Below are 16,715 nucleotides of genomic sequence, written 5' to 3'. Positions count from 1 at the left end.
AAACTAATTAGAATCTGGCTTAAGGGGCTGGTGCTGTGGCAGAGCAGGTTATGCTGCTGCCTGCAGCTCTGGCATCCCATATGGGCACTGGTTCATGTCCCGCTGCTCCACTTCTTATCCAAGTTCCTGCTAATGCGTCTGGGAAAGTAGCAGAAAATGGCCCAAGTACTTGGGCCCCTGCACCCACATGGGAGTCCCGGAAGAAGTTCCTGGCTCCTGGCTTCGGTCTGATCCAGCTCTAGCCATTATAGCCATTTGGGGAGTGAAATAACTGATGGAAGATCTCTCTCTCCCTCTCTGTATAATTCTGACTTTCAAATAAATATAATCTAGTTTAAGAAGTACCACAATAATAAAGTAAAAACAAAGTACTTAGCAGTGGATGGTGGAGTCAGGAGTTGCTTCTTATTTATTACTCATTTTTTCTTTTTTTTTTAAATCACTCTTTTTAAAAAGAATGTTTCTTTAAAGAGTTTTTTTTTTACAGATATATTTTGTATGTTAATTACTTTTATTTATATGAAGCACAGAGAGAATGAGAGAGAGAGAGATATCGATCTCCTATCCTCTGGTTCATTCCCCAAATGCCTGCAACAGCTAGGACTGGGTCACTCCAAAGACAGGAGCTGGGAACCATCTGTGTATCCTGAGTGGTTGTCAGGGACTCAAATACTTGAGCCATCATTTACTGCTTCTTAGGCTCATGAGTAAGAAACTGAAATCAAAAGCAGAGCCTGGGCCGGCGCCGCGGCTCACTAGGCTAATCCTCCGCCTTGTGGCGCCGGCACACCAGGTTCTAGTCCTGGTCAGGGCACCGGATTCTGTCCCGGTTGCCCCTCTTCCAGGCCAGCTCTCTGCTATGGCCCGGGAATGCAGTGGAGGATGGCCCAAGTGCTTGGGCCCTGCACCCCATGGGAGACCAGGATAAGCATCTGGCTCCTGCCATCGGATCAGCGTGGTGCGCCGGCCACAGCGCGCTGGCCGCGGTGGCCATTGGAGGGTGAACCAATGGAAAGGAAGACCTTTCCTTTCTCTCTCTCTCTCACTCTCACTCTCACTGTCCACTCTGCCTGTCAAAACAAAACAAAACAAAACAAAAAAAAGCAGAGCCTAAAATTGAATCCAGCTACTCCAGTATAGGATGTGGGCATCCCAAGGGATGGTTTAATTGTTGTGTGAAATACTCAGCCTTCATATATCATTTGTTTTTTAAGATTTATGTATTTATTTGAAAGGCAGAGTTAGGATGAGACAGAGAGAGAGATCCTTCATCCATCCACTGGTTCACTCCCCAACTGGCCACAATTGCCATAGCTGGGCCAGACTGAAGCCAGGAGCTAGGAGCTTCTTCCAGATCCCCCACATGGGTGCAGGGGCCCGAGTACTTTAGCCATCCTCTGCTGCTTTCCCAGATGCATCAGAAGGGAGCTGGATTGGAAGTGGAGCACCCAGGACTCAAACCAGTGCCCATAGGGTATGCAGGCATTGCAGGCAGCAACTTTAGCTGCTATGCCACAGTGCCAGCCCCAATTTATCATTCCTTTTCAAAAATTAATTAATTAATTTTCAGTTTATTTGAAAGACACAGGTACACACAGAGATAGGCAGGCAAGAAAGAGTTCTTTCATCTGCTGTTTCATTCCCCAAATGCCTGCACCAGTCAGGGCTGGGACAGGCTGAAGTGAGGAGCCCAGAACTCAATCTGAATCCTCTCTATAAAAAGGAGCTCATGTAATTGAGTCATCATTTGCTACCTCTTAAGGTATTCATTAGCAAGAAGGTGGATCAGAAGTGGAAGAATTGGGACTTGAACCAAGCACTGCAATATAGCATCTTAAGTATTCCACTAAACACCTGCTGCCATTCACCATTCTTCCTTTTATTTAAAAAAAATTTTTGAGAGCAAAACTCTTTAAAAAAAAAATTGATTTATTTACAGTGACCGAAGAGGGAGAGACAGAGATGGGGGTGGGGGAGAGAGAGAGAGGGAAGGAGGAATCTTCCATCTGCTGATTCAGTCTCCAGATGTACCACCAGATTTCCTAAGTGAGCATCAGGGTTTCATGTACTTGACCCATTATCGTTGCATTCCAGGCCCATTAGCAGGAAGCTAGATCAGAAGCTCACTTGAACCAGGCATTCTGATAATGGGATGTAGGTGCCCCAAGTGTCAGCATAACCTGCTGTGCCACAATACCTGCCCCTAATTCATCATTCTTTATTCTTTTTTAGAAAACTTTTATTTGATAAATATAAATTTCAAAAGTACAACTTTTTGGATTACAGCAGTGTTTCCCCCCATAACCTCCCGCAAAACATCCCATCTCCTACTCCCTCTCCCATCCCATTCTTCATTAAGATTCATTTTTCATTATCTTTATATACAGAAGATCAACTTAGCATATACTAAGTACAGATTTCAATAGTTTGCACCCACACAGACACACAAAGTATAAAGTACTGTTTGAAGACTAGTTTTACCGTTAATTCTCATAGTACAACACATTAAGGACAGAGATCCTACATGGGGAGTAAGTGCACAGTGACTCCCGTTGTTGATTTAACAATTGACACTCTTATTTATGCCATCAGTAATCACCCGAGGCTCTTGGCATGAGCTGCCAAGGCTATGGAAGCTTCTTGAGTTCAGAAACTCCTGCCTTATTTAGACAAGGCCATAAGCAAAGTGGAAGCTCTCTCCTCTCTTCAGAGAAAGGTACCTCCTTCTCCTTCTTTGATGGTCCCTTCTTTCCGCTGGGATCTCACTCACAGAGATCTTTCATTTAGGTCATTTTTTGACACAGTGTCTTGGCTTGCCATGCCTGAGAAACTCTCATGGGCTTTTTAGCCAGATCTGAATGCCTTAAGGGCTCATTTTGAGGCCAGAGTGCTGTTTAGGGCATTTGCCATTCTGTGAGTCTGCTGTGTATCCCGCTTCCCATGTTGGATCATTCTGTCCTTTTTAATTCTGTCAATTATTCTCAGCAAACACCGGTCTTATTTATATGATCCCTTTGACACTTAATCCTGTCTTTATGATCAATTATGAACTTAAACTGATCACTTTAACTAGTAAGATGGCATTGGTACATGCCACCTTAATGGGATTTGGAATCCCATGGCACGTTTCTAGCTTTGCCATTAGGAGTAAGTCTGAATGAGCATGTGCCAAACTGTACGTCTCCTCCCTCTCTTGTTCCCACTGTTATATTTAACAGGGATCAATTTTCAGTTGCCCTAATTCATCATTCTTATACTGACTTGGTCAGTAGTAGTAAACTAACTTGATTAGCATTTTTAACATGTCAGTTTACTAATTTTCTTATATTAAAGCTATAATTTTCCATTAAACCTTTCTATTTTTTGGAAAAAAATCTAAATTTAGGATTTGCTAGTTTTTGTGTTACAGGAAAGATTACTGTCTGTAGTGAATATCTGACCTTTGTTGTGGCATATAACTGCTAGCTTGTTTCTATAGCACAATCTATAGTATTGTTTACTAACTTACATTTTTCTTTGTACTGTGTTCAGCCTTCACCAGCACTGGCTTCGACCGTCATACTTCTCCAGTTTTTAGCCCTGCTAACCCAGAAAGCTCCATCGAAGACTGCCTGGCCCATCTTGGAGACAAAGTGTCACAGGAACTGAAAGAACCTCTGCATACAGCACTGCAGGTGCTCCTCAGCCAGTGAGTTAGCATTTCCCAGTGGGCATGTGCTTGCTTCTCTAAGTAGTCCCTGGATCTCACACAGCACTCAGTTGGTTAAGGCTTTGTTGTAGATGCACAGTGTCATTTCTTTTCTCACTTTTGTGCACTGCTTGTTCTTTTGCTTTCCCAAAGCATCTCTGTTTCTGTTTTGAGTGAAACTTTGCATCAAAGCAGTGATTTACCTGTTTCATCACAGGCTTGATCATTTGTAGTTATTTGTTGAGCTGTCAGGCTTGAACACATGCTTTTACTGAGTTACAAACACAGCTATTTCACTTTTCCTGACCACATTTTACTACCATTTCTTGTATCCAGTAATAGATAATGGCTGGCTTTTGTGTATTGTCATGTGGGAGTAACATTATGTCAGTATTTTAGATACTTGAATTTAATATTATATCTGCTTCCCAAATGTTGCTAAACTTTGAGGTTGCACATCTGCCCCTGGAACTTTTTCCACATTTACAGTGGGAATCTTTCTGCTAACCACTGCGCTAAAGACAAGAAGCTAGTAATAAAGTGTATTAACAATGGGTCTAAATCATGTATTATAAATCTTAAGAATCAGTCTCTCCTAATTCTTTGCCAGGATTCATTATAGAATTGATATGAATTATAAAAAATATGAGAGGATTTCAAGAAGTTCATGGAAACAGAATTATAAGTTTATTTTGACGTTAAAAAATTTTTGGAATCCGCTCATTGGTTTTTAAATTTCTTTTCCAAACTAGAACATGACAATTCGTGCACAGTCTCTGCCCACCCATCAATAAGTTCATTATCATTTTTTTATAATACGTATTTTTCATGAACTTTTTGCAGACGGCTTGTATTTGTCTTAATGAAGATTGACAGCTCCATAAAATGGCAAAAGTTCCTCAATAAAAAGGCTAGAATTCATGTGTTAAATTACTCTTGTGGTAATTACTATTGCCCTTTCATGTAGGCACAGTTCATAATTTACTGTTTGTAAGAAGAAAGCAATTTGGGTTTTAGGGGAATTCAGTTTGTTTCTGGGTTTCCTGTTAAAATGAGGAAATGTAAACACATCTTAATTAGAATAGACAGTGAAATTAAATTGTACATGGATTTTCTTTATATACAGAAAAGTTAAAATAAATATGTCAGGGAAAACAGGAAATTTGGATTTATAGCAATGATTTTCAAAGAGTGTTCCATGGAGCCTTAGTCTCTGAGAGGCTGAGGAGGTAAGGGATAGGCTGGGTGCATGGGGCTCATCAGCGCCTGTGTACTCTTCTTAAACCAGAACACCTACACCTTCATGTATTTGGCATGTTGGGCAATATTGAGATTGCTTGTAAGACTTGCAAAAGACATTTGCTGCTTCGTTAAAAAAAAAAAAGAAAAGAAAAGAAAAGAAAGCCCCAAACTTGCAAGGGCTATTGGGACTGGGAATATAACGGAGAGTTATAGACAAAGTTTCAAACTTTGATATAAACTGTTGTGGCTCTGAATAAACCACTATACTCTTTATATGTCGATTTCTACATCTGTTAATTTTCAACTCTGTCAAAAATAGTATTATGATTTTTTTAAAGTATTCTGGAGGCTTTCATAATCTACAGGAAAAATTGATAGTCTTCTCATTGCAAATTATGTTTAAAAGAAAATTAGCTTGGATAAATATTGTTTCCCAAACAATGAATGCTGATATAATTACTTTTGAAATTGGTCACATACTAGTCTCTTTATGGTAAATTTTTTCCACAAATCTACTATTGAAGTTTTAAGCTCTCTAACTCATACCTTGAAAATAAATAATTTATGATAAACCAGAAGTATCATACTAGTTGAAGGCAATATCTCAAGGTGGAAAACGCCACCTGCTTTGCCTCTGGATGATTTTATTGAAATAGGACACAAATTCTGAACTCTTCCTCTAGAACACCAGTAGGTTCAAAAAAACATCCCTTCTCCTCTTTTTTTTTTTCATACTCATATGCATTACATTTTTTTAGTACTAAGTATATTAGTTCCCATAATCCCCTTTTCTTCTTTGCTAAGAATTAATTAATTCTCCACTGGGACTGATTATTCAGCTTAGTTTCTATGTAGTAGATTTTCTTTGAATGTTTTAATCTGCATCTTTTATGTGCTTATATGTATGTAAATATAATATTTCAAATCATGTTTCATTCTGAAGGATGCTAAAGTATTTAGCTTAATAGACACCTATAACAACTGCTTGTGACCCACAGCAGCATCAGAGAGTTCAGGAAAGGAAGTGAAGGTGCTGATACATGCAAGTAAAGTTTCAGAAAGAATATAGGTACATAGACTATATAATATATGCTGAAGTTCAAGGTTACAGGAAGCTGGTATATAGCCCAAGGCGTCATAAAAAAAAGTTAAGCTTACTTTAATGGGAATGTGATGTCAGGAAAATACTATATACTGTGTACATCTTTTTATTATAAAGCTGTCTTATTTTTCAGCATGCTGTAGTATTGATTTGATATTGATTTCTATAAAACAATGATATGTATGTCACCAGAACTTTTTTTCCAAAATATCTAGATCAGTGCTGTCCTACAGATAAAACGTAAGTCACATGTATGTAATTTAAATTTTTCTGCAAGGCACATTAGGAAAAAAACGGTAATAATTTTTTTTAACTTTTAGAAGTATATTTTTAGCCTAGTATACTTACTCAATGTATCATTTCAGCATCAACTCAATATAAAAAAAGAAATATTTTGCATTCTTTTTTCTTCCTTTTTGAAATCCAGTGTATGTATTTTATCCCTTCAGCTCAACACTAGCCACTAGCCACATTTCAAAGGATCATTAGCTGTATGTGGCATCTGAACAGTGCTGTGTGTGGCATGTGTCAGAATCATAACTCGAGATGAGAGTAGTGTGGCCTTGGGAGCCAGATCTAAGTGGGTGTAAGCACTACTTTGCTGCTTGGCTGCCGTGTGGTTTTGCAGTAGTCTCAACTTTTCTGAGTTTTGTTTTCTAGTATGTAAAATAACATAAAATACAAATATTTAAAAACAGAAAACCTTGCTTAGTATACAACCAATGACTGGTATTTACTGTTAGCCTAAATGTTCATAGGCCAAAGAGTTCACACACCAGAGTGGGCAGAACAGAAAATGCCCTGGAAGAAGATTTTAAAATTTACAAAAGTAAGACTTCTCTTACTCATTTGTATATGTCTGTTAATACTTTGCCCCAAAAAGACAAAAAAGGGGCAAATTTTATTAAACTGTTACCCATGCTATGGATGCCTTCATACATTACTTGATACCATGTTTTTGTTTGTTTTATGTGTGAAACTAGTGCTTAAAATATAGTACTTAAAATCTCTCAACATACTAGTGAGTGATGGTCATTACTCAAAGGTGTGAGTTTTGGGCGTGATCAGTACTTACATATGAATAATCAGAAGGACTTCTTTCTCTACCTGCCAGGATTTGGGATCATAAGACTCCAAGTTAAAAATAGGGCTCCATTATTGCTCTTGTTTATTCCAGCTCCTTGTATTCTCAGTTTGAAAAGTCTTCCAGTGACATGTCTAGTTTTTAAATATTTTAGACTTTCTATCTTTAAAAACAGGTAAAATTCCACTTTTAATTTTACTGAGATAATTTTTTATTTGTTAGTGTTTGATCTTATTTCAATAACCCAAGTATTTATCTGCAGCACAGTAGTTCTACCAGATAAGTTCCAAGCAATTACAGGAACTTAATGAGAATATACATTTATCTTGCTGTGTTATTAACCACATTCCCAAGCATGCACCTTAGCCTGTATCATAAAAATGTGAAACCTATAGAAAGCTTAAAAATGCATAGCAAACATAAAAAAGCTACATCTTGTAAAAAACAATGTGTTGAATAATTCTTGTCACTTTAACAAAAGTTCAACAAAAGAGCAGTGACTGTATATTTATTCATCTGGAAATAGAGTTTTCCTTGTTTGTGACACAGACTTTTAAAAAAATCTCTACAGGCCAGTGACATATCAGGCATATCGTGAGTGTACACTGGAGACTGCAGTTCATGCCAGCGGCTGGAATAAGGTATTCACCACATTATCTTTACTCTTGCAAGATTTTAGTATGTTAATAATAAAGTATAGGAGGAATTGTTGACATCATTCAGCATAAAACTGTTAAATTCATTAATACATGGGTTCAGTTGTATTAAGTGGGTATTTTTGGTCTATCTGGTTTTTTGATGAACCCTGCAAGGTTCCACTTGGCTCAGAAATGTGTGCCCGGTAGTGTGTGTAGCATCCTTCTTCTGTCTGTCCTGAGTTTCCCATCATGCCTTCATTTCTATGCATTTTAGACATGGCATGTATCTCCAGATAGTTATTTGTTAACATATGAGTATGTCTGGGGGAAGAGAATAAGGACATTGTCTGGAAGAAAGCCTCATGTAGTTCTCTGACATGAATAACACCATTTGTAGTTTACATTTTGCAGAGTCTCTTGTGTCACATCTCATTTGATCATTGCAGACATCTTTTGCAGAGGGCACACTGGATTAGGTCAGGTGACTAAAAAGAAAAAAAGTTAAATGATTTGCCTTGACTAGCAAACATTGAAACCAACTCTAGAGCTAATATCTTTGGATCCTTGCCTTAATGTTTGTATCTGCTGTCCCATTCTGCTTATCCTTTATCATAGACTGCATTATCTGTCACCTTGAAAGAAGCAATGGCTAAGGGGGATGCAGTAAAGATGGCTCATCTCACTCAGAGGAGAAAAATAAATGGTCTTAGATGATTTGGTGCTAGGGATGTGGAAATTCAGTACAATTATTTTTACAAATAAACCCTCTACTCAGAATCATCTATATGAATTTTCCCATGGTATCTGTAGGGAGTTGTTTCCAGGATCTTTCAAAAATACTGAAATTCATGGATACTCAGATCCCTTATAAAATTGTGTGGTATTTGCATTTAACCACATATACGTTCCTTCTCTATATTTTAAATCACCTCTAGATTACTTTTAGAATGCCTAATATAGGAGCAAACATTGGGGCACAGTAGGTTAAGCTGCCACTTTGGGTTCGAGTCCCAACTGCTTTACTTCTGATTGAGCTTCCTGATAATTTGCCTGGAAATGCATTAGGGGATGGCCCAAGTGCTTGGGCCACTGCCACCCGTAGGAGACCAGGTTGGAGTTCCTGGCTCTTGCCTTTGGCCTGGTCCAGACCTGGATATTGTGGCTAGTTGAGAGGTAAACACACCAGATGGAAGATCTCTCTGTCTTTCTATTGCTCTTCCTTCAATTAAATAAGTAAATATTTAAAAAATACCTAATACAAGAAAATGATATGTAAATAATTATTGTCCTATATTATTTAGAATATAATGAGAAGAATACAGTATGTATATGTTCAATACAGATGAATTTTTTTTCTTCCCCAAAATTTAAATATGTGGTTGGATGTGGAACCCTAGGATATGGGGTACTGACTGTAAATGGGCCAGACCATGGAATCAAGTGTGCTAGATTGATGTCCAGTAGGTACATAATCAAACATTTCAATCTTAGCTTTTTTTTTAATAAATTTTTTTAAGATTTATTTATTTGAAAGTCAGAGTTACATAGAGAGAGGAGAGGCAGAGAAAGAGAGAGAGGTCTTCCATCTGATGGTTCCCCAATTGGCTGCAACGGCCAGAGCTGCGCTGATCCGAAGCTGGGAGCCAGGAGCTTCTTCCAGGTCTCCCACACAGGTGCAGGTGCCCAAGGACTTGGGCCATTTTCCACTGCTTTCCCAGGCCATAGCAGAGAGCTGGATGGGAAGTGGAACAGCCGGGTCTCAAATTAGCACTCATATGGGATGCTGGCATTTCAGGCCAGGGCATTAACCTGCTGCACCACAGCGCCGGCCCCTTTTAATTAAATTTTTAAAATTTACATATGACATTGTGTGTAATGTCTACAACATGATATGAAGTAGATGTAAAGTGTAGAAAGGTTAAATCTAGCTAATTAACAAACACATGAGCAAGAAATTTGCAGTGAGAATACATAATATCTATTCTCTTTATATTTTTTAGGTATGCGATCTATCATGAGCTGTAGTTAGCTTCTATCCAATAATCTCTTGAAATTTATTCCTGATATCTGATTGTAACTATGTGTCCTTTGATTAATGTCTTCCCATCACTACACTCCCCTAAGTACCCTATACTTTTGCAACCACCATTATACTCTGTACTTCTATGAGATAATTCTTTTTACATTCTCAAGTCTCAGTTTTATCAAAAGCAAAGCTCCTTGGGCAGGTTAATCTTTATAACAGTTTTCTAATCTGTGAAATGGAGACAGTACTCCCAACCATCTACATTTTATTGGAATCAAATGCAATAGTATATGTTAAATATTTCACACTTATTCTATCATCACGGTAAGCTTTCAGTGAGCAGCAGCTAATATTTTAGCCATAACATATGGGATCTTGTTCCCAAATGCAGCCATGCACTGCCTGAGAGAGTATGTTTTGAGAGTTCAGTTGTTAGGCGACCTTGTCTTGTGAATTTCATGAAGTATGATCATACAAGCTAAGATAGTTACATCACTAAGTGATGTACTCTTATGGAACTACTGTCATATATGCAGTCTATTGTTGACCAGAACAGTTATGTGACTGTAGGAGCTACTATGCAGTTTTGGTATGCTACTTAGTGGTACAAAATTTATTAAAATATGTATTTGCCTCATTTGTATTTTTGGAGTAAAAGAAAATACTCTCTCATATAGACAGTTGAAATAGGTTTTATAAATAAAATTGAGCTTGGTTATTATATTTTCCTTAGTAAATTGAGCATCAAATATTTAAGTACCAAATTTTTATTCTCTTTTTATCACTACTGCCTTGGTTATAATTAACTTGTGTATACCCTGCCTTTCCACCCCCATGCAAGGGTTATTGTAAAAAACTGAATAAATGGCTGGCGCCGTGGCTCACTAAGCTAATTCTCTGCCTGTGGCGCCGGCACCTCGGGTTCTATTCCCGGTCGGGGTGCCGGATTCTGTCCTGGTTGCTCCTCTTCCAGTCCAGCTCTCTGCTGTGGCCCAGGAAGCCGGTGGAGGATGGCCCAGGTGCTTGTGCCCCTGCACCTGCATGGGAGACCAGGAGGCTCCTGGCTTCGGATCGGTGCTGCGCACCAGCCATAGCAGCCACTGTGGGGGTGAACCAACGGAAGGAAGACCTTTCTCGCTGTATCTCTCTCTCACTGTCTAACTCTGCCTGTCAAAAAAAAAAAAAAAAAAAAAATTAAAAACTGAAAAAACTACAGTCTTCACTGTCTTTTTTCCCCCCTTCCTTTTTTCCCATTCCCAATTTCATTTTACTCCCTCATCTGCATCAGGTGGGCAGCTGTCTACCTTCAAGACTGGCTTGAATACCGCATATAAGTGAGGCTTGCCAATCCAAATAGTGCTTTTTCTGCTGAATCCAATATTACTCTCCCAAGTCCTCAAGGGATGAAAAGAACTTGGCTCATGATAACAGACTATGAAAGTCTCTCTATTCAAAATCAGATTGGCTAGCTTGAAGCACTTAGTTCATATTTTACATGTAGCATGACTGCTTACAAAATCCTGATACTACCTTGTTTATATTAGTATAACTCGCTGGCAAGTAGATGAAGTGCAGATGAAACACTCATCAGGAGAAAACATGTTCACAAGGCATCCAAGTTAGGGGCAAACTGTGTATTAGTTCATTTGTAAAGGGCTTTTGTAAAGTGTCTTGGTTAAATGTGCTTTTTCTTAAAATTTTTATTTACTTATTTGTAAGTCAGAGATACCCCGAAACTCAATCTAGTCTCCCACGAGGTTGGCAGGAACCTAATACTCCATCACTGCTGCCTCCCAGGATCTGCACTACTGAAAGCCTGGAGTCAGGAACCAGAGCCAGGAATCAAATTCAGGTTTTGGACTCCACTGTGGGATTGCTCTTTAAATATATCCAAAAAAGTGGAGGAAAAAGCTGGTTATAACCTTGTTGATAAGCATTTTTTATTTTTAAAATTTTTTAAAAAGATTTTATTTTAAAGCATTGCAGAGAGAACAAGCTAGAGATCTTTCGTCCACTGGTTCTCTTTCAAAATAGCTGCAATGGTCAGGGCTGGGCCAGCCTGAAGCCTGGAGCCAAGAACTTCATCTGGGTCTCCCATGTGGGTGCAGGGGTCTTCTTAAATGTATTGGTTCAGTGTTGTGGTGCAATAACTCATATAAGCACTGGTTCAAATCCCAGCTGCTCTGCTTCTGATCTAGTTCCTTGCTCCTTGGCTTAGGAAAGCAGGAGTAAATAGCCCAAGTACTTGAGCCCCGCAATCCATGTGGGAGACTGAGATGGAGTGGCCATTTGGGGAGTGAACAAAAGGATGGAAGAACTCTTTCTTTCTCTGTAACTCTGCCTTTCAAATAAATTAAAAAGATAAATATTTCTTAAAAACGTATTTTATTTAAAATTTTAATGTTTTGTCATAAATGTATTTTTGTCATAAATGTGCTTTTAAAACACGGTTTATTTGAATAAAGATCCAAACAAGGTCCATTCATTGCATATGGCTGGTAGTATTTCTTAAGTTTTTTTTTTTTTAATTAAAATATAATTTACATGCTGTAAAATTTACCCTTCTAACCTGTATGATTCAAAGGTTTTTAGTATATTTACAGAGTAGTGCAAACATCACTGTTAAATAGTTTCAGAGCATTTTCATCATGCCAAAAAGAAACCCCATATCGGGGGCCAGTGTTGTACAGCAGGTTAAGCTGCCGCTTGTGATGCCAGCATCCCATATCAGAGTTTGGGTTGGAGTCCCCTCTGCTCTGCTTCTGATGCAGTATCTGAGAAGGCAGCAGATGATGGTCCAAGTACTTGGGCCCCTGCTACCCATTTGGAGACCAGTATGGAGTCCTTGGCTCCTTGTTTTGGCTTGGCCCAGACCTGTCTGTTTTGGCCATTTAGGGAATGAACCAGTAGATAGAAGCATTCTCTCTCTCTCTCCCTCCTTCTCTCTCTGTATTTGTGTGTGTGTGTATGTGTGTATCTCCGTCTCTACTTCCCTCCTCCCCAAATCTCTCCACTCTACCTTTCAAATGAATAAGAAAAAAAAGAAACCCCATATTGATTGTAGTCATTTTCCATCTGCTGATCCTCCCAGCCCCTGGCAACAGTTACTCTACTTTTTCCCTCTATGATTTTGTGTATTCTGAACATTTCATATAGATGGAATAATATAAATACAGGTCTCTTTTAACATGTAGACTTGTTTTCTCTCTTTTTTCTCCAGTTGGCTAAAAGTTATTTGTCCTGAAAAGTATCCTGCCTTCTGGATTTTACTGAATATATTACTGATATGTCATGTACCATGTTTTATCTCTATATTTCCTTTGCATTGGTAGTCAGTTCTAGAAGCTTGATCAGATTTAGCTTTAATCTTTTTTTAAGATTTATTTTTTATTAGAATGAATGAATGGATATATGAGAGGTTTTCCATCTGCTGGTTCACTCTCCAGAAACCTACAGCAGCCAGTGCTGGACAATGCTGAAGTCAGGAGCCAGGAATTCCATCTACATTTGTGACAGGAACACAAGTACTTGAGCCATCATCTATTTTTTTAAACCTTTTATTTGATAAATATAAATTTCAAAAGTACAACTTTTTGGATTACAGCAGTGTTTCCCCCCATAACCTCCCGCAAAACATCCCATCTCCTACTCCCTCTCCCATCCCATTCTTCATTAAGATTCATTTTTCATTATCTTTATATACAGAAGATCAACTTAGCATATACTAAGTACAGATTTCAATAGTTTGCACCCACACAGACACACAAAGTATAAAGTACTGTTTGAAGACTAGTTTTACCGTTAATTCTCATAGTACAACACATTAAGGACAGAGATCCTACATGGGGAGTAAGTGCACAGTGACTCCCGTTGTTGATTTAACAATTGACACTCTTATTTATGCCATCAGTAATCACCCGAGGCTCTTGGCATGAGCTGCCAAGGCTATGGAAGCTTCTTGAGTTCAGAAACTCCTGCCTTATTTAGACAAGGCCATAAGCAAAGTGGAAGCTCTCTCCTCTCTTCAGAGAAAGGTACCTCCTTCTCCTTCTTTGATGGTCCCTTCTTTCCGCTGGGATCTCACTCACAGAGATCTTTCATTTAGGTCATTTTTTGACACAGTGTCTTGGCTTGCCATGCCTGAGAAACTCTCATGGGCTTTTTAGCCAGATCTGAATGCCTTAAGGGCTCATTTTGAGGCCAGAGTGCTGTTTAGGGCATTTGCCATTCTGTGAGTCTGCTGTGTATCCCGCTTCCCATGTTGGATCATTCTGTCCTTTTTAATTCTGTCAATTATTCTCAGCAAACACCGGTCTTATTTATATGATCCCTTTGACACTTAATCCTGTCTTTATGATCAATTATGAACTTAAACTGATCACTTTAACTAGTAAGATGGCATTGGTACATGCCACCTTAATGGGATTTGGAATCCCATGGCACGTTTCTAGCTTTGCCATTAGGAGTAAGTCTGAATGAGCATGTGCCAAACTGTACGTCTCCTCCCTCTCTTGTTCCCACTGTTATATTTAACAGGGATCGCTTTTCAGTTAAATTTAAACACCTAAGAATAATTGTCTATTAATTAAAGAGTTCAACCAATGGTATTAAGTAGAACAAGAAGATACTAAAAAGAATAAAATAGTAAGCTGTTCCTCGACAGGACAAGGGTTGATCAAGTCATGTTTCTCATAGTTTCAGTTTTACTTCTGCATGTTTCCTTTTAGGTGCTCAATTAGTTGTCACAGATCAGGGAGAACATATGATGTTTGTCCCTTTGGAACTGGCTTATTTTACTTACTCAGCATGATGTTTTCCAGATTCCCCCATTTTGTTGCAAATGACGGATTTCATTTTTTTTTAACTGCTGTGTAGTATTCTATAGAGTACATATCCCATAATTTCTTTATCCAGTCTACTGTTGGTGGGCATTTAGGTTGATTCCATGTCTTTGCTATTGTGAATTGAGCTGCAATAAACATGGAGGTGCAGATAGCTTTTTTATTTGCCAATTTAATTTCCTAGGGGTAAATTCCGAGGAGTGGGATGGCTGGGTCTTGTGGTAGGACTATATTCAGGTTTCTGAGGAATCTCCAAACTGTCTTCCATAGTGGCTTTACCAGTTTGCATTTCTACCAACAGTAGATAAGTGTGCCTTTTTCCCCACATCCTCGCCAGCATCTGTTGTTAGTTGATTTCTGTATGTGAGCCATTCTAACAGGGGTGAGATGGAACCTCATTGTGGTTTTGATTTGCATTTCCCTGAGAGCCATCATCTTTAGCTTTCTAGGTACATTACCAGGAAGTTGGATCAAGAGTAGAGTAACCAATACATGAACCAGGCACTTCAATATGGGATGCAGACATTCCAAGCATTGGCTTAACCCATTGCACCACAATGCCTGCCCCAGGTTTAATTGTTTTGGCAAGAGTACTTCACTGATAGGTTTCTGTATTTCGTGTCGTATCACATAGGGTGATGCATAAGGTCTAGTCGTCACTTAAATTGTATTTTGAAATAGACAAATCAAAGATAAATCTAATCAATGAATGAGGTGCAGACAAAATTTATGATACATGCCTTTTACTATAATTCTTAAGACACCGACGGGTTATATCATAGATTTTTGGATTGAAATATGTAATTTATCACCACAGAAAACCACTGACTAGAATGGGCCTCACAGCTGTAAATTAGTATGTTTGGTTTCTATACCAGCCAAGCTCATATATTCTTTAACAAAAAGATAATGTAAATTTAAGTGAGCCTAACCTACTGGAGGAAGAGGCCACAAAGTTTATAGGAGGAGATATCACGGGACTAAAAATAGTATCTTGATAAAGGCAAGCCAGTGAAAGTAATTCTTTTTCATATTCTATTGAAAAATTGTTGAAGAAGAAAATAATTTATTATGTGATGTAGGCATTACAATTATCCAGAAAGGGAGTAACTTAGAGAAAGAATCAAAGAATAAGACTGTTTACTTAATTTTAGACCTAAAAATGTGATCTTGGAATGGATGCTTGGGAATCCAGTTTTGTTTTACCATTTAAAAAGTAATTATATGATGGGAGCAGGGGGTGGGCAGGCATTTTGCACAATAGGTATGATGCCGCTCGGGATGCCTGCTTCCTGGATCAGAGTGCCTGGTTCAAGTCCTGGCTCCTTTGGTTTTGATTCATCATCCTGCTGATGTGCACTCTGAACAGCAGCAGGTGGTAGGTAAAGTACCTGGATTCCTACCATTCACTTGTGAGACCCAAATAGAGTTCCAGGTTCCTGGCTTTATCTGGCCTAACACTGGCTCTTTGGGGCATTTGGAGAGTGAACTAGTGGATGTGAGATCTCTGACAGTCTCTGTCTCTTTCTTTTGCTGTTCTTCTGCCTTTCAAATAAAGTTAAAATAAATAAAATAAAAAAATTATATGGGGGAAAAATGAGTAAAGAGAAATCAGGTGGGGCTGGTGCCATGACGTAGTAGGCTAAGCTTCTGCTTGTGGTGCTAGCATCCCATATGCGCATCCCAGCTGTTCATCTTCTGACCCAGCTCTCTGCGTATGGCCTGGGAAAGCAGTGGATGATAGCCTAAGAGCTTGGGCCCCTGAACCCATGTGGGAGACCCGGAAGAAATTTCTCGTTCCTGGCTTCAGATTTGCTCAGCTCTGGCTATTGCAGCCATTTGGGGAGTGAACCAGCAAATGGAAGACCTTTCTCTCTGTCTCTCCCTTTCTCTGTCTCTGTCTGTAACTCTGCCTCTCAAATAAACTAAAAAAAAAAAAAAAAAAAAAAAAAATTCTTTTAAAAAAGAAATCAGGTTATAGATTCTGTAGAATATTTGTAGATAGTAAAATACCTGGCTGATGGGGCTCAGTTGTAGAATTAACTCACAAAGCTCTGTGTATAGGTAGATGGGTTTAACTGTTTTAAAACATTT

General features: G+C 38.7%; 1 protein-coding gene and 1 non-coding gene across 15 annotated transcripts in view; one reads left to right on the top strand and one right to left on the bottom strand.

Moving 5' to 3' along the window:
* The window catches only part of BCL2L13 (BCL2 like 13), a 102,800-nt gene that overhangs the window by 47,009 nt on the left and 39,076 nt on the right, over positions 1 to 16,715 (top strand). For 11 of the 14 annotated variants that reach the window (XM_008250122.4, XM_070049097.1, XM_008250125.4 and 8 more), the window contains 2 exons: positions 3,532 to 3,688; positions 7,688 to 7,757. In XM_008250122.4, the coding sequence (XP_008248344.1) occupies positions 3,532 to 3,688; positions 7,688 to 7,757 (227 nt within the window). The remainder of the gene's footprint in view (positions 1 to 3,531; positions 3,689 to 7,687; positions 7,758 to 16,715) is intronic. The other 3 variants (XM_070049100.1, XM_070049098.1, XM_070049099.1) reach the window with 1 other exon arrangement.
* On the bottom strand, positions 4,434 to 4,496 carry LOC127488327 (small nucleolar RNA SNORD43). Its single transcript, XR_007916000.1, has one exon. It is a non-coding gene; the product is annotated as a small nucleolar RNA SNORD43 (small nucleolar RNA).

Source organism: Oryctolagus cuniculus, chromosome 9 (assembly GCF_964237555.1).
Source record: "Oryctolagus cuniculus chromosome 9, mOryCun1.1, whole genome shotgun sequence".
NCBI lineage: Eukaryota > Metazoa > Chordata > Mammalia > Lagomorpha > Leporidae > Oryctolagus > Oryctolagus cuniculus.
This window is presented reverse-complemented; position numbering and strand designations above follow the sequence as displayed.